Source organism: Arachis duranensis, chromosome 6 (genome assembly GCF_000817695.3).
Source record: "Arachis duranensis cultivar V14167 chromosome 6, aradu.V14167.gnm2.J7QH, whole genome shotgun sequence".
Taxonomy (NCBI): domain Eukaryota; kingdom Viridiplantae; phylum Streptophyta; class Magnoliopsida; order Fabales; family Fabaceae; genus Arachis; species Arachis duranensis.
The window spans coordinates 103,606,348-103,629,015 of record NC_029777.3 but is presented as its reverse complement, the minus strand read 5'-3'; the positions used below and the strand labels follow the sequence as shown (position 1 = coordinate 103,629,015).

Sequence of the window (22,668 nt, the reverse complement as noted above, 5' to 3'; positions counted from 1 at the left end):
CTTTTAAAAAGCTGTCTTTTAAAAGACAGCTTTCATAAGCTACTTTTAAAAAGCAAAAGCTTTACCAAACTAAGCCTAAGGCTTGGTTTGGTAAAACTTTTCGAAGAAGTGCTTGTGCTTTTTAAAAGCTCAAGCTCCTCATTTTGTGTTTGGTAAATAAAAAAGATCATGTGCTTGTGTTTGCAGCTTTTAAAAGATCGGAGTACTTTTGAAAGCACCTAAGATAGAGCTTTTTAAAGTTGGCTTGTGCTTTTAAAAATTTAAAAGTCTAATATAACCTCATATGTTAACTAATTTTCAAATTTAATGCTTGCATTTATGTCTATTATAGTATTTTTAAATTTTAAAAACTATTTTACCAAATGCAATTGTTGTTGCTTGTGATTATTAAAAGCAATTTTTAATTTGATTTACCAAACATAAATGTTACAACTTTTAAAAAGTCATCTTTTAAAAGTTAGCTTTTATAAGCTACTTTTGAAAAGTAAAAGCTTTACCAAACTAAGCCTAAGACTTGGTTTGGTAAAGTTTTTTGAAGAGGTGCTTGTGCTTTTTAAAAGCTCAAGCTCTTTATTTTGTGTTTGGTAAATAAAAAAGACCATGTGTTTGTACTTGCGGCTTTTAAAAGATTGTGTTTGATAAATCAAAAAGACCATGTGCTTATACTTGCGGCTTTTAAAAGATTGGGATATTTTTGAAAGCACATGAGATAGAGCTTTTCAAAGTTGGCCTGTGCTTTTCAAAATTTAAAAGTGTAATATAACCTTATATGTTAACTAATTTTCAAATTTAATACTTACATTTATGTCTATTATAGTATTTTTAAATTTTAAAAACTATTTTACCAAACACAATTAATGTTGCTTATGTTTATTAAAAGTTATTTTTGATTTGATTTATCAAACATAAATGCTACAACTTTTAAAAAACTATCTTTTAAAAATTAACTTTTACAACTACTTTTAAAAAGTAAAAATTTTACCAACTTAATCCTAATTAGTCAAAGTTAAAATTTTGAGAAACCAAATTGTTATTTTATTTTATTTTATATGAATGATCTTGATTTATAAGAATAATTTATTATTTCGGTAGCTCAGTCAAAATTCAAATTTTTTTGAATTGTGTGTTATGTAAATAGAGACAGTCAAAACCCACATTTTATCTTTTGTTTTGCGGGGGAAACATTTTTCAACGTTAATTAAAACAATGAACGAATGCGTTCATTCATTATACATATAGTGAGAGACTCGGTAAGGGGTTCGGTCTTCCCTTTCTCCTTTTTCTTGTCAAAGAAGAAGTGAAGAGAAAATAAATAAATAAATAAAAATCTTTTCATCTTCTGAGCAATGGCACCTAGCAAGCGTAAGGCTGAGCAACCACCAGTGGAGGCGACGGGGAGGGTAACTCGGTCGTCGGCGAAACTCGCCGCCGCTGGATTGAAAACCGCACCTGTTGTAGAGGTGCCGGAGAAGAAGAAGGAGACGAAGAAGCCGAAGGGGAAGAAGCAGAAGAAGGAGGAAGTAGTAGCCGAAGTTAATGGTGGTGCTCCTGTTACTGATAAAGGGACTGTTGTAGAACCTTCTAGAAAGACAATCGTTATTGAGCATTGGTATTATTTCTTTTCCCTCTTTTGCCCTTGTGTTTTTGTTTGAGGCATGAACTAACTTCTTTTCATTGAGATTAGGTTGAAAATAAGGGTTTTAAGTTTTTTTTTTTTCCACAAAGGTAATTTTTTTGCCCTTAGGGTATCTTTGTGAGTTGAAGTTTTGTGCGGAAAGGAAGGGAGGGAAATGCTTGAAGAGTAAAGTGTTTATTTAAAATTTCAAGCTCTTTTTTTATCTTTCCAAAATTTCAATGCACAAACACACCTTGAACAATGTTATTATCTTGAAGAGAGTACCAATTACTTTGAGGAGAAGTGAAGAAAGGGAAAGCCTTTCAAGTTTCAAGGGTTTGACTTGAACTTTGAGGGTATGTTTGTGAGTTATTAATGTTCTTAAGGAGAAACATGCCCTCGAGTTTCCTAGTAAGATTGTGTTCTTGATATTCAAGTTCTATGATTTTGTGATAACTTGTATGTTCGGATGGGTTTATATTGGTCGAATGAAATGGAAGGAACTGAAGTTATATATTTACTAAGTTAGAAGATTAATAATGGAGTTAGACATTTTTTTCCCCTGCAAGAGTTAAGTCTACAGAAAATTGATGAAATATGAAATAATCAGTTTTATAAGATATATAAAAAGCTAGTTCCTTGTCACCCCCTCTTATATCTGAATCATGTTCTATTTCCTTCAAATTTTAAACTCTTTAATTTAAGGAAATTAGTTTTTGTGCCATATATTTATTTTAACTGCTTTTTTTTTCTTTGATATAGCAAGCAATGCAACTCATTCAAGACAAGAGCAAATTTGGTGAAAGAAGGTTTGGAGAAGAGATCTTCTGGAATCACTGTGATACTGAACCCTGAAAAGGTATCTAGAGAGAAATGGTGATTGCATTATTGTTTCATGAAGCTTATGAAGTTTTATAAACCATTTATCATCATGAGATCTATATTTTATATGGAAATGAAGTATTATCTGTCGTTGTTTTTTAATAAAAGAGGACAGTACCTTATTAGTATACGAAGGTCATTGCCTGACTTGCCTTGAAATGTTTCATGATTCAAATTGAGTTAGTAAACTTATTCTTCATTGTGCATACACACTTTAGGATCATTTTAAAACTTCTAGTGGAAATCATTGAGTTTTAGTCTTTCACAAGATTTTGTTGATTTGTTTTGTATTCCAACTCGGATAAATTATTGCGGTCTCTTGACTCCTCTGGGGTGTTTGTTAGAAAATCTCATTTTCAGTTCTTATGTTTCTTTGAGTCTAACAACCAAATTATATGTTGGTACATCTATTTGATGGTATGACTCTCTCTTCGATGCTTAACCAAATTAATACAAATGACCTGTTGCAGATCTGAAGTCCAAATTAGGCTATTTACTAATTTTGTGTTAAAGTAAAGTATTATTTTTGTCCCCAACGTTTATGATAGGTTCCGAAATTGTTCCTAACATCTAAGTCGTTCTATTTAAGTCCTAATTTTCAAAATTGTCTCAATGTTGTCTTGCTATTAGTGATCTATTAACAGAGTTGATGGTAGGACAACACTTAAAACTAGTTCTGATTTGGTAATTCTTCTAAGAGTAATGTATAGTTTTTGTCTCCAACATTTTCGTTCTATATAGGTTCTTAACTTTTCAAAATTGTTTCAATGTTGTCCTACAGTCAATTCTGTTAACAGATCACTAACGGCATGGCAACATCGAGACGATTTTAAAACGTTAGGAACTTAAATAGGACGATTTAAACGTTAGAGATAACTTTAGGACTTACCCTATAGATATCCTTAACTTGTTCTTTGGCTGACCTTTTATGGATCATTTTGGTATTGTTGGTGAGTGTTGGGTGTGCATTCCTATTTGGCAAGTTTTGCTAGGAAAAAAAAGGAAGATGCCTCGGGGTAATGTGCTATTTATGAGTTGGTGTATTTGGTTGGAGTGTAATCTCTCACATTTAATATGAATTTTTTAGATATTGGCCCTCTTGACACTGCTTTTTTTTAACCCTCTCTCATTACACTCGAAAAGAGGGCTATTGGTCCAACTCTGATGCTTTTTTTGATTGTTATGCACAGCCAAGACGAGGTTGCTTTGAGATACGGGAAGAAGGGGGCAAGAAGTTCATTAGCCTCTTGGTAATTTCTTAACCTTGAATAATTGCAAGTTATCATGTTAAATTGTTACACTTTTCACTCCAAAATATGCCATTTTCAAATTTGATACATTTGTAACTCAATGTATGTAGATACAACTCACTTCCAAATACTAAATTTTGAAAGTGGCATATTTTGGAATTGAATAACTAATAACGATCAAACAAATTTCCATTTGAATGAAAAGTGTTCGTATAGCATGATTCAATATCAATTGTTTACCGAATATCACTTGTACATGGCATGGTGGAATCTGAGGCTGTCGCCATATGGGTAACGTTGTGTTGTGGAAATAATGGCCGCAATAATGGCAACGTCATGGCAGTCCACAACGTGAATGGTGGTGTTGGGTGGAATTTCTTTTAGCATTTGAGGGTTTTTTGTCATTTAGAAAACCCTAAAATCTAACGTTAGTAACGCTTTATTTGATTTATACCATGAAACATAGACACGATATTTGTGTGCGTGTGTGTATTGTTTTGGCAAAACTAATTAAACACGGCACACAAATATTCAAAAAGACTAACACCCACCATCACTACCTCCACAATCTCATCTCAAATCACCATTCTCGATCACTCTTATTCAATCATGTTCAATTAAAACAAAACAACAATGATTATCAATACAAAATGCAATTTGTTTAATTAGATAATAAACAACAATAACAAGATGTTTGAGAGAAAGATATGGGTAGTAATGCGGTCACAGCAGAGGAAAAGGGCAACTGGAGGAGATCAGATCTGGCAGTGGTGGGTAGTGGAGACAACTAAAATGTAGCAGATCCAAGCGTGACCCAGATGCCATGTAACCCGCGTGATTAAGACAGAGCAGATCTTGATGTGCTGAACATGTAGGAGGAAGAGTCGGTAGAGAGAATAAGGAAGAGGGCAACTAGAGTAGGCGGGAAAATGCAGAGGAACATGAAGACAAAGGCAACGAGGAGGATGATCAAGTCAGAAGAGGGGGGAATGATGCAGATTGCTAAGAGAGGCAAGGTGGGAAGAGGGAGGAGGGGAGGTTGACAGGCTGTGACTAGTGGTAGGGAGGGAGGAGGAGAAAAGATGTGGATTAGGGTTGAAAGTTAAAGGGTAAAATTGGAAATGGGAAAAGATAAGGGTAAAAGTGTAAAAAAAAAGTCCATGTTCATCTCTAAAATTTGTATTTCAACTTAAAAGAGAGATACTAATATGTGCATTTGTGTCTTATCAAATAAATAGTAAATGCATTTGGTAACAATAGACACAAAGACATAACAACATATAGACGTAAACATACACAAATTTTGTGTTTGGTAACAATATACACAACAATACACTATATTCATATCAAAATATCAAATTTACCTTCATCAGTAACATCACTACCACCACCATCATCAACATCTACAACCATCGTCACTACCACGATTAGATTCATTATCATCATCATCATCTATTATTAACAAAAAATCTTGATAAATTTCTTGACAATAACCATTTATGTATCTCAAAAAACAAAATGACCGAGGCAAAGGTAGTAATCATAGTAACAATCCACCAAAATTTAAAAAAAAAAATAGAGAATGAGAAAGATTGGGGTGACGGCAATAGAAGGTTAGAGAAAGGCAATGGTGGCTGAGTTGCTTGAAGGCGATGACAGTTGCAAATTGGAGGAAGGCAAGTAGGCACTTGGATGTGAGTGTTCCTATGTCGCGAGGGGAGCTGTGAGTTGCTGGGCCGTGAGAGGTGGACAACGACCGCTTTGCAACGACGCCACAAATTGCTATCTTGTGAGGGTTGGATGGCGGCAGTGCTGTGATTTTGTTGTTTTGTGAGAGATGCATGGCAACTGTTGCAGTGGTGGGCGACAGATCTAGATGAGTCGCAAAGAATGGCGGTAGCGGCGGTGGCAGAGGAAGGAGTGATGGAGGGAAGAGGGAAGAGGGAGGGAGAGAGAGGAAGAAACACTATTAGAGTTTTGGGTTAAAATTGAAATTTAAAAATTATTCAAGGATTAAAAGAAAAAAAAAAGTGTCTTGTGTTTATGTCTTAGTGTCTCAGATTAAAGGTGGTACACAAATTTGATGTATTTATGTCCATCTGTGCCCTTTTGTGTCCATCAAATTTGTGTTTCACCAAACTAACCGGAAGACGTGTGTTAATCATGTACATGGGCAGGGTGGGGGCGGGGGAAGCCTTCCTGCTCCCCATCCCCATCCCCGCCCTCAGATTTGCTCCCCATCCCCGTACCCATTTCCCACCGTGGGGGAATATTGCTCCCCATCCCCATTTCCCACGGGGCTCCATTCCCTGCGGGGACCCCATTCCCTATCTACATAATAGTTCTAATTAATTATTAATTTCCATATGAATAGAGCTGCAAGTATCTATCTTATACAAAAACTGCAAGATTTTATACAAAAAGTCTAAATGACACGATGGTGACTTCTTTCGAAATGACACAAGAGGGGGGACGTAACGACGAGCCAAAGGACAAATCAGTGGATGAGGTGGGAGACGTGGCAACAGTGAGGAGAATGAATACGACGACAGAATTACAAAAAGGAACGCCGCAAATAGAAATTACAACGCGGTAAGGGTGATGACACAGTGAGGTGTGACGATGCGGTGAGAAGGGTGGCTGCAGAGAGGTTGGATGGAGTATGGACAGCATTAGGGATCTCTGAATTGAAGAAGGGTTATGCAAATAAAGATTAGGAGTTTTGAGTTTCTATATATGTGTGTGTGAGAGAAATGACTAAAAAACATATGCGAGAAATAAACTATTAAGGATAATTTAAGAAATTTATAAATTTCAGGGAATAGCGGGGACAGGGCGGGGATCCCCGCTCGGGTCCCCGCGCATGCTTCGGGGGAATTTTGTCCCCCATCTCCATCCCCGCAGACAAAATTCTCCACAATCGGATCTCCATTCGGGGCAGTTCCCGCAGGAATTCCGCTTCTCGAAAAATTTTGACATCCCTATGGACAACAACCAAACGTTGCCAATGTCTGTGTCTTCATTGTTTTGATACAGTAAACACAACCTTAGGAATTATTTGGTCAGTGTCGATGTCCAATTGAGAAATGGACATAGTATCACGCATTTACTATTTATTTGATAAGACAAATTTTTAATGGACTCAGTGACATAAAAATGCACACATTAGTATCTCTCCTTTTAAGTTGAAACAGATTTTAGACATGGACATGGATTTTTTTGACACTTTTGCCCTTATATTTTCTTATTTCCAATTTTACCCTTTAACATTCAACCCAAATCCACCTCTTTTCTCCTCCTTCCTTCCTTCCTCTCACCCTTGTCTACTCCTCCTTGCCCTCACCCAAATTTGCCACCTCTCCTCCTCGTCCCTCCCTACTACTCGTCATAGCCCGTCAACCTCCCCTCCTCTCTCTTCCCACCATCCATCTCGTAGCAATCTACATCATGGCCCCTCTTCCAACTTGATCGTCCTTCCCGTCGCCTTTGTCTTCATGTTCCTCTACATTTTTTTTCCTACTCTAGTCGCTCTCTTCCTTATTCCCTCTACCAACTCTCCCTCCTCTACTAGAATCCGTCTGTCACACGGGTTACACGGCATTTGTGTCACGCTTGGATATGCTTCGTTTTAGTTGTCTTCACTACCCACCACTGCCAGATCTCCTCCAATTGCCCTTTACCTTATTAGTGTCTTGACAATCAAACGGACTACAAGTATTCATGTGCATGTGTCTGTGCATAAATGCTCCGTTTGGTAACAATAGACACAATGCAGTGGACAGAGACACAAAGATATAGATATAAACATACACATGTTTGGTAACAATATACACAAGACACCAAATTTACATTCATATCAAAATACTAAATTTATCCTCCATCCGTAACACCACTATCACCACCATCATCTACAACTATCATCACTACCACTATCAAATTCATCATCATCATCATCATCTATAGTTAACAAAAAAAATCTTGATAAATTTCTTAAAAAAAATGACAGAGAGGGAAAGGCAGTAATCATAATAACAATCAACCAAAATAAAAAAAAAATCGAAAGAATGAGAGATGGGGTGACAGCAATAGAAGGATAGAGGAATGCAATGGCGGCTGTGAGTTGTTGGAAGGCGATGGTAGTTGTGAAACGGAGGAAGGTGAGTAGGCAAGGGGCTATGAGTGTTCCTATGTCGCCAGGGGTGGGCCTTGCGAAATGTTGGGTCGTAAAATGTTGGGTCGTAAAGGGTGGACGACGACAGCGTTGTGAGTTGTTGGGCCGCTAGGGGTGCACGGCGACGACTCTACGATGGCGTTGTGACGGTTGCAGTGGTGGGTGATAGAGACGAATGGCAAAAACTGGCGGCATCAGCAGTGGTAGAGGGGGGAGTGATGGAGGGAAGAGGGGAGTGGTAGAAGAAGATGGAGGAGGGAAGGGGGAGGGGGGAGAGAGAGAGAGGAAGAAACATTATTAGAATTTAGAGTTAAAATTGAAATTTAAAAATTATTCAAGGACAAAAAGGAAAAAAAAATTAGTGTCTTGTGTCTATGTCTTTGTGTTTCAACTTAAATGTGGTACAAAATTTTATATATTTGTGTCCATATGTATCTTCCCGTGTTCATCAAATTTGTGTCTCATCAAACTAACAAGAGGATGTGCGTTGGCAACCAAATGCTATATGCACATAGATACAGATGCACATGAATACTTGTAGTCTGTTTGATTGTTAAGACACTAATAAGGAAATATGAACACATTTGTCATCAAATACTAATTTTATCTCTAACGAGGAAGTTGTTGGTGATCAAAGTGATGACAGTACAAAGTCAAATTTCAAAACTTTTGAAGGGACAGAATTGTATTAAAAATGTGTCTCATCTAATAGCTGTGTCCTACTATCTAACAAAACGTTAAATAAATTTATTTTGTGTATCGTGTGTCAGCGAGACCTTCTGAAATGTGCGTCTTATTAAACAAATGTCATGTCAAGTATCTGTATTCTAGCTTTCTGGCAATACCCTAAATACATCTCTGCAGCATTGCTATTGCTGGCGGTTGGCCTCGTCGTCCTCCACTCCAAGTGGTTTTCCTTTTCCAACTTTTCCCTACCCCTGTTTCGGTGACTCTGTTCTGTTCCCCTTGTTATATACAGAACATTAGTTTCGTTTCCCCTGTTGGTAGCCACCATCCGGAATGAAAAATGATATGATATCGGTATCATTCACTGCATATTTGTTGTTTGCCAATTAAAAGAGACCCCAAATTCTTTTTATTTGTCCAGTTGAACCAATGCATATTTGATTTGTTAACCATGCTTTTGTTTCAGGACATGAAACGTCCGTTTAAACCAATGAAGGATCTTGACATGGAGAAAGTTATCTCTGACATTGCTGAGGAGATATCAAACACCTGACGCTAGATAGGTATTATTCTTAATGGTTGAAAACTGTCTATAGTTTGTAGTTAACTAGCTGCTTTTGTGGTTATTTTGAGATGACCAAACTTGGAGTCTCATAATTTGGTGTCAACTAACTGAATTACATTGAGGTTTCATTGACTGTATTTTGGTCATATTACAATATATCTTGTCAGTAGTATTTAGTATACTTCATTATTTGTGCTAAGATTGTTAATGTTTCTACTTTCTAAGTTTCTATATTTTCTCTGTTGTTATTTCTATCTCCTATCTATTGGCAAATCAAAGGATTCCATTGACATGCTCCTTGAATTTCATATTGATATGATAAGTCATTTTCGACTTTTTTTGATGCATTTATATAAATTGTATTTTGATATAAACATACATTATATTCGAATACATTTACTTATAAATGTACGAGTAAACTATCAAAACAGTATTTGAAAGTTTGCATAATTGACAAAACAAACTGCAAAAAATATGAATGATAAATAAGTTATCGAAAGATTTAAAAATACGACAAAAGAACTAGATATTAAATATATATTCTAAAAATAATTTTAAAAATTAAATTTTGATGCAGATTTTTAGAATTATTATTAAAAAATGTTTTTTTATCATTAAAAATTGGTAATTTTTTTAAAAAAATTATTGTGAATGACTTTTTGAAAAATAAAAAAATTTTGAAATTGAATTTTGCTTCGAATTTTTGTATGTATTTTTAAAATATTTATTTAAATGTTATTACAAAAATTTATATCTAATAAATAAGTTGTTTGTTAAATATAAAAACTTTTTTGTTATTTACAAACAATATAATATTTGTTGATCTTTTTTGTTGTATTTTCGAATCATTCAAAAACTGATTTATTACTAACATCTTTCATGAATTTTTTTATCATTGGTTAAATCTTTTGGATATCAAATTCATAATTAATTCCAAATGTATTAATAAAGTTAACGTTACTTTATCATTGGGGAATGGAAGGAGTAAAAGATGTAGATGAAATATTTTGTCACTAGTATTTTCCTTTGTTTTACTTGCGACTTGTTTGAAATCCCAATTCCCAAGTATAATGCCATAACAATATTAGAAAAATTGATATAAGACGAGGACCATTTGACAATGTCAAAATGGGTTGAATTTGTAGAGCTAACACATTTGGGAAAGAAATGTTCGATGATCAATATTTTTTCTTTATGTGCCTTTTACATTTGAGTCAACATTAGTCGATTATCTGTCTTTACATTAAAAGTGTTAGTTAGTTAATAGTTCCTTAGCATTCACTTCTATCAAAAATATAAGATTAAATATTTGTTTAAATCAATGAATTAAAACAGATAAAAAGTAAACGGATCAATAACCTATTTAATTCGTGGGGTTTGAATGAGTTTGATTATCAACTTTATCATTGTCTGGTGAAATAAAGTGGTATAACTTCTATGCTATTTCAAGGGTTAAAGCTAATGGAGAGAAAAAAAAAATCAAAACCGATAAATATATACTTGGGTCGAATTGCCTTGGGTTTGTTAGATTCAGAATAACTCTCTTATATTCATCTTAAGTTACTATCCGTTGTGTTTTATCAAAATTTTTGTGGTAAATTATTTTCTGGGTTAGTTTATTATTAACCTAATACTATTAGGTTTGGACTTAGCCATGGGTCATGGCCTAATAATTCTAAAAGAATTTATGCATTATAATAAAAAAAACTAAAAAATTATTGCTTTTTTTTGTTTATTAAATCCTAAATCTTTTGGAAAAAAAGACAACTCTACAAAAAAATGAATCAAATATTCAAATATGAAAGTACAAACTACAGACAAATAATATAAACCAAAGGAATATTATTTATAAGGACTAAAAATATATTTAATTTGTTTCTTTCCATATTTTGGTAGATATCTATTTACTTAATATATTAAAACTGGGTTTTGCCCAAACTAATAAAAGTGAGGTGTTGATTCTTCATGAATCTATTTTCCGCCAAAATAAATGCACTATATTTTCTTCTAAGTTTATTTTATAAAAATATCTTTATTATACTTATACTTTAATTAGCATTTAAGTAATAATGTATAATTATACTAATTTAGGAAAATATATTTATTATAGTTATATAAAATTAATATTTAATACATTAATAAATTACTTATCAATTATCAATAAAAAATATTTTTAATAATAATAATAATAATAATAATAATAATAATAATAATAATATGATAATTATAGGGATAAGTATTGTTTTGGTCCCTAACGTTGAGGGTCAAAATCAAAACCATCCCCAACGTAATTTTTTATTTAGAATCTTTCTTAACGTTTTTTTTTTCATATTAAAATCGTACAATGTAACAATATTTTTTTGTTTTTGTATTTTTGCCAGAGACAAATACTCAGGCAAAGACGTTTAAAACGTGGGGTTTGATCTCATTCGTTGAATAGATTATAATATATTAGATTTTTGACACGTGACATAGATTAAATGAGTTATATTCTTAAAATTATTAATTTGACCCTGATACCAATTTTTTAATTTGTTTACAATTTAAAATTTTAATAAAAATTTTATTAGAGGTTTGCTTTAATTATTATTGTTTTTTATAAATTTTATAATACTATTTTTCTGTTTTTATTTCATTATTATTTTGATATTTTATTCGATCTTATCACGTGCGTTTACACTTGTTATTTTTCTAATTTTTACTTTTTGATCAATTTGATCTATCAATTTTAAGGCTAATAAAATTTGTCCTTTTATTGTTATCTAAATAGAAAAGATACTAACACTCTAATAGTTTAAAAAATATTTTTTATTTTTATTTTGGGTATTTTTTCTTTCAAATTTCAGAAAAAAATATAAAAATTTTATTTTTATTTTTATATATATACTTTTTTCTGTTATAAAACTTAAAAAAAAAAACACAAACCAAATTTGGTTATACTAGGAATCAAACCAACCAAAAAGGACCGTTACTCCATTTGTTCGAAATTCTTTCTCATCATCAAGAAAAATAAAATAACGTAGATCACTTTACAAAAAAATTATTTAAAATTGGCAAAGTTTGTAATGAACGAATAATAATTTTGAAAAAAAAAGAAAAAAGAAAATGATAACCATAAGAATAATAAAAAATGATATAAAAATTTAGTTATTAGTTGATTTTCTAGTTATTAACTCATTTTTGTAAGTTCCTCACATTTTTATTAATTTAAGTAACTTAAAGGTGTCTATCATCACTTTAATTACCTAAGCATATATACTTAATATACTAAAACTTATTTTCCTCGACTAATAAAAGTGAGGTGTCGATTCCTCGTGAATTCATTTTGCCGCCAAAATGAATGCACTATTTTCTCTCCTAAGTTTATTTTATAAAAATATCTTTATTATACTTATACTATAATTAGCATTTAAGTAATAATGCATAATTATACTAATTAAGAAAAATATCTTTATTATAGTTATATAAAATCAATATTTAACGCATTATTAAACTACTTATCAATTATCGATCGAAAATATTTTTATTAATAATAATAATAATAATAATAATAATCATAGGGATAAGTATTATTTTGGTCTCTAACGTTGAGGGTCAGAATCGAAACCGTTCCCAACGTAATTTTTGATTTAGAATATTTCTAAACGTTTTTTTTCGTATTAAAATCATCCAATATAACAATAATTTTTTGTTTTGGTATTTTTTCCAGAGACAAATACTCAGGCAAAAACGTTTAAAACGTGGAATTTGATCACATTCGTTGAATAAATTATAATATATTAGATTTTTGACACGTAAAATAGATTAAATGAGTTATATTCTTAAAATTATTAATTTGATCATGATACCAATTTTTTAATTTGTTTATAATTTAAATTTTTAATGAAAATTTTATTAGAGGTTTACTTTATTTATTATTGTTTTTTATAAATTTTATAATACTATTTTTTTGTTTTTATTTAATTATTATTTTAATATTTTATTCAATCTTATCACGTATGATACGAATAATTACACTTATTATTCCTCTAATTACACTTGTTATTCCTCTAATTTCTATTATATATACCGGAGATTCCTATATCGTAAGTTCGTAACCGAAGATCAAGCCTCCCATGACTGCAATTATGCGTGTTACTGTCATCGTGTCACGAAAGGAGTTAGGTTTTCAGGATACTCCTTGCCCCCTCCGGGGCCAATTCCTCCCACGGCCTGCATTCTGACAAGAAATATTAACGAATGAAAAGAGAGAGAAGATCAGAGAGCGAAAGGGAAACAATGTGGAGCTTTACGATGGGGAGTGACAAGTATTTAAATAGAGCGCTAACTCCATTTTTTATTTCATTTTATTATTTTTTCTTTTTACGTGTGTATTAATATTTATTATTTAGGAGTGTTTATGTTGATTTATTTTTTACTTTCAATGATTCTAAACTATATTGTAAACACTCAATACTCATGTTTAAAGAAATAAACTATATATGAAATTCTAAAAATGTATTTAAAATGTTGAATTTACAGAAGAACAAAAAACTAAATTTCTAAAGGTTTTGCGATCTACCATATATATTAAGGATATAATTTTAAAATTTATGTATTAGTAGAAATTAAAAAAAAAGAAAAGGACAAATCGATCCCTGACCTTTTTTCAGAAGATATTTTTGTCCTCGATGATTGGAAAATACAATGATATCCCTGACCCTTCAAAATTGTGGACAAATCTATCTCCCGTTAATTTCAGCTCGTTAGCCCCGTCGGAAAATGCTGAGTTGGCTGCCGTGGCTCTGACGTGGACGTAGCGGGATGCCACATTGGTAAGACTTTATGGAAATAGGACAGATTAGTCCCCAGCCTCCAAAAACGACGCTGTTTCTCCCCAACCCATCCAAACACAGTTTAATTCCCATATGCAATACCCATAACACCCATGCTTTTTCCTCTAAATTACTGAAAACCCTAGAAGAGCAACGATCAAAGTTCCCTCCTGTTTCTCCCTCCAAAAATTGCACTACGTGAAAGAGCAATCGGTCCGTCGTGGAGTTGCTGTGGGAAGCCAAGAAGGAGGGTTTCGTTGAGGGCGTACTTGCTGTCTTCCTTAGAAGGTAAGATCGTGATCCTTTTCGTTTAAGTTTTAGTTATTGTGTGGGAAGAAAGGGTGAATGCAGTGTGTGTGCATGTTGAGAGTGTGGGAAACAGGGGTATAATGTAGTGGTTTAATTCTTTTGAAAACGTTGTGTTATGATTAGTAAAAGGGAACTTGGTCGGGCAAATGGGTTTCCTTCAAAATTTTGGTAACTTTTTCTGGACTGAGACGTTGTTGATCATTGGTTAATTTCAGATGGTTGACGTTTTTGTGGTGCCGATTTTTCACCATGGAGGGAAGTTTGTCAGAGGGATTGATGGAGCCTTGGTTTATGAAAATGGGAAGGAAGAGAGGTTCCCTGAGATGGACATGGACTTTGTGAACTTTGGAGACCTTGTTATGTTGTTCAAGGGTTTGGGATACCAGTCATACAGAAAAGTATACTGGTATGATCCCACAAGTAGCGACATTGAGTCGGATTTAAACAAGTTAACTGGGGATGCTGGGATAAATGCAATGCGAGATAACATATCGAAGAACCAAAACTCTGCTGAGTTTCATATATACTTTGATCATGGAGTAGATGTCCCTGAGGTTGTTGAAGATGCTGGAAGGGATGCTGATGGGGCAGTGGATGTGGATGTGGATGTGATGAGATATTAGAGGAAGTGAAGACATCCTCTTCATCAGATGACGGGTACAAAAGCACGGAGGATGTGCTGTACAAACTTCCACCAGCTAGAGTGGAGACCTCTAGTTCTGAGAGTGAAAAAGAAGCCAGTTGCAAGAGAAAAAGTATACAGGATAGAAAAAAGATAGTCACCCCGAAGAAGCCAGTTGCAAGGAGGCAAGGGTCAAAGGGAAAGGCTAAGGTTGAACAGAAGAGGGTTCAGAAAAGGACCAGGGTGAATGTTAGGGGAGAAAATAGTGCAGGGGGTAATATTGGTGGTCAAGGGGCTGATCGGCCGAATGATGAAAGAGGAGGTGGTGGTAATCCTGGTGTGGAGCTGGACAATGCAGGGGTAGGGGGTTTCTACATTAGTGATTTGCCATCAAAAGATTTTCAGGCCACCTGCTTCACTTGGTCAAGGGCCACCACCATGTAGCACACAACACCAAGAACCAGTTCACCAAGCACCATCTAGCACGCAGGCAGCTGCACAACCTAAGCAGGCCCCACCCCCACAACCATCTAAACCAACTGTCTCAGCGTTCAAGGACTCCAAGGAATGAAGCAAGTCATGTATTATCTTATTTTGTGACAAATGTGTCCTGCTGTAAACCTTTTTTGTATTAGCCAGATATAACTATCTTTTTTTGGGTATTATCCAGTTTTTTGGTTACTTGTTTGTGGTTAAGCAAAAACTTGTCACTGGTAGCATGCCATACATGTGTAGACATTACTAGCCAACTAGTCGTCCTTTTTTTGGGTTGTCACTTACAATGAACAATGTTTAAGTTCAAAGGTTTAATGCCAGTTACTCAATGTTTGATTACCTGTGATTTTGCCAGCTTTCATTTTCTGCATTACATTGCAATATACAGGATACAAAATTCATACATTTCTAGAAAGAACATGTTCAAATTTTTTCAGGTGACACGTAACAAAATTTATCATATTCAACCATCAATAAGTTCTTACAACTTAAAATACCAGCAATCAGGACAATTATAATCACATATATACACCATCTAATTGGATTCTTTTTGGACTCGAAAGCTACAATCCTCTTCTCTAAACAACTGATCTTCTTTTCCATGCCATGCTTCCATGCATTCTCTTCAACGTCACCTAATTCCTTCTCTGCCTGGAACCTTGAATCACTCAACCCAAGCCTTCCAATGTGCTCATCTAACCACAAAAAAAAACTTGCAATGGGGTTGTCTCACCTGCACAAAATCATTCCACATATATCACCATGAAAAATTGGGTTACCCTAAACCCTAACACTAACAGATTCCCACACAATTATACATACCTTATAAAATGGACAGCCGAGAAATAATCTGTTAGGGTTGCTGCTTGTCTTCGACATGAACATGATGGCGTATTTTCCACAGAAGCACTTCGGTGACACCCCATCTTTGCCATCCTTCCCCTTAGGACCAGAACCTTTGGCGAATTGCTCTTCTCTTCCTACACCTCCACTTCTTTGCGAACAAGATGATACCCCATCCGATGCCATGCTCCCTTTCTTCGTTCACCAGCTTCACCCTTTCTATGCACTCAAGGAAATAGGGTTCAAGAATTTGAAAGATTGGGGCGTGGGGGAGAAACGGCGTCATTTTTGGAGGTTGGGGACTAATCTATCCTATTTCCAGAAAGTCTTACGAACGTGGCATCCCGTTACGTCCACGTCAGAGCCACGGCAGCCAACTCAGCATTTTTCGATGGGGTTAACGGGCTGAGATTAACGGGGGGATAGATTTGTCCACAATTTTGAAGGGTCAGGGACATAATTGTATTTTCCAATCATCGAGGACGAAAATGTCTTCTAAAAAAAAGGTCAGGGACCGATTTGTCCTTTTCTAAAAAAAATTAGTCTTCTGTTAAAACTATTTTATTCGATCTTACCTCTGCATTGCACGTGCATGGCACGTGCATTGCACGGGTATGGCACGTGCATTGCACGGGTGATTACACTTGAATTATCCATAGAAAAAATTTAATCTACATTCCAAATATATATATGAATAAATGTTATCCTAGAATGCATATAACCAAGTTAAATTTTCTTTAAATATATTATTTGATATGCATTTCAAATAAAAAATATTATTATATCTTAGATATGAAATATTTTTTTATGATGTTACTATAATTTTAATTGTTTGCTCTCGTTATTAGCATTTAATATGATTTATTTAATCTTTTTGTCGATTTAATATTCCATATTTTTTAATATTTATTTTTATTGTTGTTCTTTTTTCTCTTTAAATCAATTATATATCATCATCGTAACTAACGATTCTTGCGTGGTATTTCTTAATTTTAATATTACAAAATTTGCATAAGATTACATTTATTTATATCTCATCCTCATTATTTTTATGTATGTATATTATATTTTTTAAGAATATCTTCAAAGAAGAAAATTGAATCAAATACTAAAAAAACTAAATATATAACACTTATTTTAAAGCATACAAAGTTCTTCTATATATACCAACTATACCATAATAGTTGTTCAATACATTCTTATTATTTTATTTACTATTTTATTCTACATATTTTCTTACTTGAATATGGAATATTGTCCATCATGTCTGATCAAGAAAAGAAATACGAGTGTGATCAATGTTATAAGAAGTTTTCAGCTTCAAAAAATTTGCGCACCCATAAGAGCAACGCTCACAATCCAGTCACTTATAATCCAAGTAATTGTAGTATATGCAAAAAATATTTCGACATCCCACGTTGTTACAAGTTCATATGAAGGAAGAACATGATTACTATACATTCTTGTAAATGTTAAGGCATTTGAAATAAGTCTATGAGTTATGTTAAAGTTTAGAATGAGAATCAATATTTATGGTATTTTAATTATTACTTTATGAGAGATTTTTTTAAGAATTTAATTTGGGAATTGTTATCCTATTAATTAGGGTTTTAGGGTTATAGCTTTTCTTATAAGGGTCTTTATATTTAAAAAATTAGTCTTTTGTTAAAACTATTTTATTCGATCTTATCTCGTGCATTGCACGGATAATGACACTTGTATTATCCTTAAAAGAAAATTCAATCTACATTCCAAATATATATATATATGTATAAATGTTATCCTAGAATACACATAACCAAGTTAAATTTTCTTTAAATATATCATTTGATATGCATTTCAAATAAAAAAATATTATTATATCTTAGATATAAAATATTTTTTTTATGATGTTACTATAATTTTAATTGTTTGCTCTCATTATTAGCATTTAATATGATTTATTTAATTTTTTTTGTCGATATAATTTTCCATATTTTTTAAATATTTATTTTTATTGTTGTTCTTTTTTCTCTCTAAATCAATTATATATCATCATCATAACTAACGATTCTTGCGTGGTATTTCTTAATTTTAATATTACAAAATTTGCATAAGATTACATTTATTTATATCTCATCTTCATTATTTTTATGTATGTATATTATATTTTTTTAAGAATATCTTCAAATAAGGAAACTGAATCAAATACTAAAAAACTAAATATATAACACTTATTTTAAAGCATACAAAGTTCTTCTATATATACCTACTATACCATAATAGTTGTTCAATACATTCTTATTATTTGCTTTACTATTTTATTCTACATATTTTCTTACTTGAATATTGAATATTGCTCTTCAGGTCTGATCAAGAAAAGAAATACGAGTGTGATCAATGTGATAAGAAGTTTTCAACTTCAAAAAATTTGCGCGCCCATAAGAGCAAGGCTCACAATCCACTTATTTATAATCCAGGTAATTGTATTATATGCAACAAATATTTCGACATTCTATCGTTGTTACAAGTTCATATGAAGGAAGAACATGGTTACTATACATTCTTCTGAATGTTAAGGCATTTAAAATAAGTCCATGAGTTATGTTAAAGTTTAGAATGAGAATCAATATTTATAGTATTTTATTTATTACTTTATGGGATAATTTTTTTTAAGAATTTAATTTGGAAATTGTTATCCTATTAATTAGGGTTTTAGGATTATAGCTTTTTTTATATAGGTCTTTATATTTAAAAAAATTAGTCTTCTGTTAAAACTTTTTTATTCGATTTTATCTCGTGCATTGCACTGGTAATTACACTTGTATTATTCCTAAAAGAAAATTCAATCTACATTCCAAATATATATGAATAAATGTTATCCTAGAATACACATAACCAAGTGAAATTTTCTTTAAATATATCATTTGATATACATTTCAAATAAAAAAATATTATTATATTTTAGATATGAAATATTTTTTCTATTATGTTACTATAATTTTAATTGTTTGCTCTCATTATTAGCATTTAATATGATTTATTTAATCTTTTTGTCGATTTAATATTCCATATTTTTTTAATATTTATTTTTATTGTTGTTCTTTTTTCTCTCTAAATCAATTATATATAATCATCATAACTAACGATTCTTGCGTGGTATTTTTTAATTTTAATATTACAAAATTTACATAAGATTACATTTATTTATATCTCATCCTCATTATTTTTATGTATGTATATTATATTTTTTAAGAATATCTTCAAATAAGAAAACTGAATCAAATACTAAAAAACTAAATATATAACACATATTTTAAAGCATACAAAGTTCTTCTATATATACCAACTATATCATAATAGTTGTTCAATACATTCTTATTATTTGCTTTACTATTTTATTCCTCATATTTTCATACTTGAATATTGAATATTGTTCATCATGTCTGATCAAAAAAAGAAATACGAGTGTGATCAATGTGAACAGAAATTTTCAACTTCAAAAAATTTGCGCGTCCATAAGAGCAAGGCTTACAATCCAGTTACTTATAATCCAAGTAATTGTAGTATATGCAACAAATATTTCGACATTCCATCGTTGCTACAAGTTCATACGAAGAAAGAACATGGTTACTATACATTCTTGTGAATGTTAAGGCATTTGAAATAAGTCCACGAGTTATGTTAAAGTTTAGAATGAGAATCAATATTTAAGGTATTTTATTTATTACTTTTTGGGAGAATTTTTTTTAAGAATTTAATTTAGGAATTGTTATCCTATTAATTAGGATTTTAGGGTTATAGCTTTTCTTATATGGGTCTTTATATTTAAAAAAATTTAGTCTTCTGTTAAAACTATTTTATTCGATCTTATCTCGTGTATTGTACGTGCATGGCACATGCATTGCACGGGTAATTACACTTGTATTATCCTTAAAAAAAATTCAATCTACATTCCAAATATATATATGAATAAATGTTATTCTAAAACACACGTAACCAAGTTAAATTTTCTTTAAATATATCATTTGATATGTATTTCAAATAAAAAAAATATTATTATATCTTAGATATGAAATATTTTTTTATGATGTTACTATAATTTTAATTGTTTGCTCTTATTATTAGCATTTAATATGATTTATTTAATCTTTTTTGTCGATTTAATATTCTATATTTTTTTAATATTTATTTTTATTGTTGTTCTTTTTTCTCTCTAAATCAATTATATATCATCATCATAACTAACGATTCTTGCGTGGTATTTCTTAATTTTAATATTACAAAATTTGCATAAGATTACATTTATTTATATCTCATCCTCAATATTTTTATGTATGTATTTTATATTTTTTAAGCATATCTTCAAATAAGGAAATTGAATCAAATATTAAAAAACTAAATATATAACACTTATTTTAAAGCATACAAAGTTCTTCTATATATACCTACTATATCATAATAGTTGTTCAATACATTCTTATTATTTGCTTTACTATTTTATTCTACATATTTTCTTACTTGAATATTAATATTGTTCATCACGTCTGATCAAAAAAAGAAATACGAATGTGATCAATGTGATAAGAAGTTTTCAACTTCAAAAAATTTGCGCGCCCATAAGAGCAAGGCTCACAATCCAGTTACTTATAATTCAAGTAATTGTAGTATATGCAACAAATATTTCGACATTCCATCGTTGTTACAAGTTCATATGAAGGAAGAACATGGTTACTATACATTCTTGTGAATGTTAAGGCATTTGAAATAAGTCCATGAGTTATGTTAAAGTTTAGAATAAGAATCAATATTTATGATATTTTATTTATTACTTTATAGGAGAATTTTTTAAGAATTTAATTTGGAAATTGTTATCCTATTAATTAGGGTTTTAGGATTATAGCTTTTCTTATATGGGTCTTTATATTTAAAAAAAATTAGTCTTCTGTTAAAACTATTTTATTCGATCTTATCTCGTTCATTGCACGAATAATTACACTTGTATTATTTTTAAAAAAATTCAATCTACATTCCACATATATATATGAATAAATGTTATCCTAGAATACACATAAGCAAGTTAAATTTTCTTTAAATATATCATTTGATATGCATTTCAAATAAAAAAAATATTATTATATCTTAGATATGAAATATTTTTTTATGATGTTACTATAATTTTAATTGTTTTCTCTCATTATTAGCATTTAATATGATTTATTTAATCTTTTTGTCGATTTAATATTCCATATTTTTTAATATTTATTTTTATTGTTGTTCTTTTTTCTCTCTAAATCAATTATATATCATCATCATAACTAACGATTCTTGTGTGGTATTTCTTAATTTTAATATTACAAAATTTGCATAAGATTACATTTATTTATATCTGTAAGATCCAAGACCTTTGAAAAGTTTTATTTTGAAGTAATCCCAAATGATATATTTATTTATAATTTTAATTTCAAAAATTATTTTTATTGAAAATAATTAAAGGCAATTAATTGGTTTTAAAATAAATTAAGGTTTTTATCCAAACTCTATATCTATGGATTATTTTCCTATTTATGATTTAAAGTTCTAGAAATTTGAAAATAATGAGGTTTGGCTATTTAAATTAGGATTTTGTTTAATTTTATAATTATTGAATTATTTTTTATATTTAAATTATAAAGTTGGTAGTTATGAGATAATAAGAATTTTATATGATTCGATTTTAGATGCTTTATATTTATATTATTTACTACTTTAAGTTAAAGGTAAAGAAAATTAATTATATTACCATGTATTTTCAATTGGAGTAATTTATTGAGAATCAATTAGTACTTTTATACCACAAATAATATTTTAAAGTAATTTTAGAGATTAAATTAATTTTTTAAATATTAATACTTTACGCTCCAATTTTATTAAAATTACCAAACTATCCCTATACCTAATTTTTACCAAAATCCTAAATCCCCAAATAGCTCCCTAACCCCCAATTTTCCTAACCCTAGCCGCCTTACCTCCTTCAGCCACCAAAGTCCCTTCTTCTCTTCCCAAACTCAGCAGCAATTCATGGAAAAAAAAGAGAGAGAGGAAAGAGATAACGGAGAGAAAGAGAGAGAACTGAGGGAGGAGAAGAGGAAGGTGGCGCCGGCGCCACAGGTCTTGCTACCGCCGCCTCATGGTCGTCGCGCTCGCAAGCTATCACTGCAACTAGGGGTGGCAAACGGGCCTAAATCCGCCAGGCCGGCCCGCGTAACCCGCCAAAAAAGGCGGGCTGGGCTGGAAATTTGGGACCGCCGAAAGACAAAAGTCCGCCTAACCCAAACCGCTTAAACCGTGGGCTTTGGCAGGGCGGGGCGGGCTTCCCCGGCGGGCTGAGGCATTTTTTTTAAGGTGAACCCATGAACCTAGACCCAGAAGTCCAAAACCCATGAACCCACCCACC

At 31.7% G+C, this 22,668-nt stretch overlaps 1 protein-coding gene across 1 annotated transcript; it reads left to right on the top strand.

Annotated features, from left to right (window-relative positions):
• The first annotated feature begins 1,190 nt into the window (after window positions 1–1,190).
• On the top strand, window positions 1,191–9,424 carry LOC107495355 (uncharacterized). Its single transcript, XM_016116482.3, has 4 exons — window positions 1,191–1,609; window positions 2,378–2,474; window positions 3,688–3,747; window positions 9,072–9,424. Exons 1-4 carry the CDS (start codon window positions 1,347–1,349, stop codon window positions 9,156–9,158), a joined length of 507 nt encoding a protein of 168 aa, XP_015971968.1. The 5' UTR covers window positions 1,191–1,346; the 3' UTR covers window positions 9,159–9,424.
• The last annotated feature ends 13,244 nt before the right edge of the window (window positions 9,425–22,668 follow it).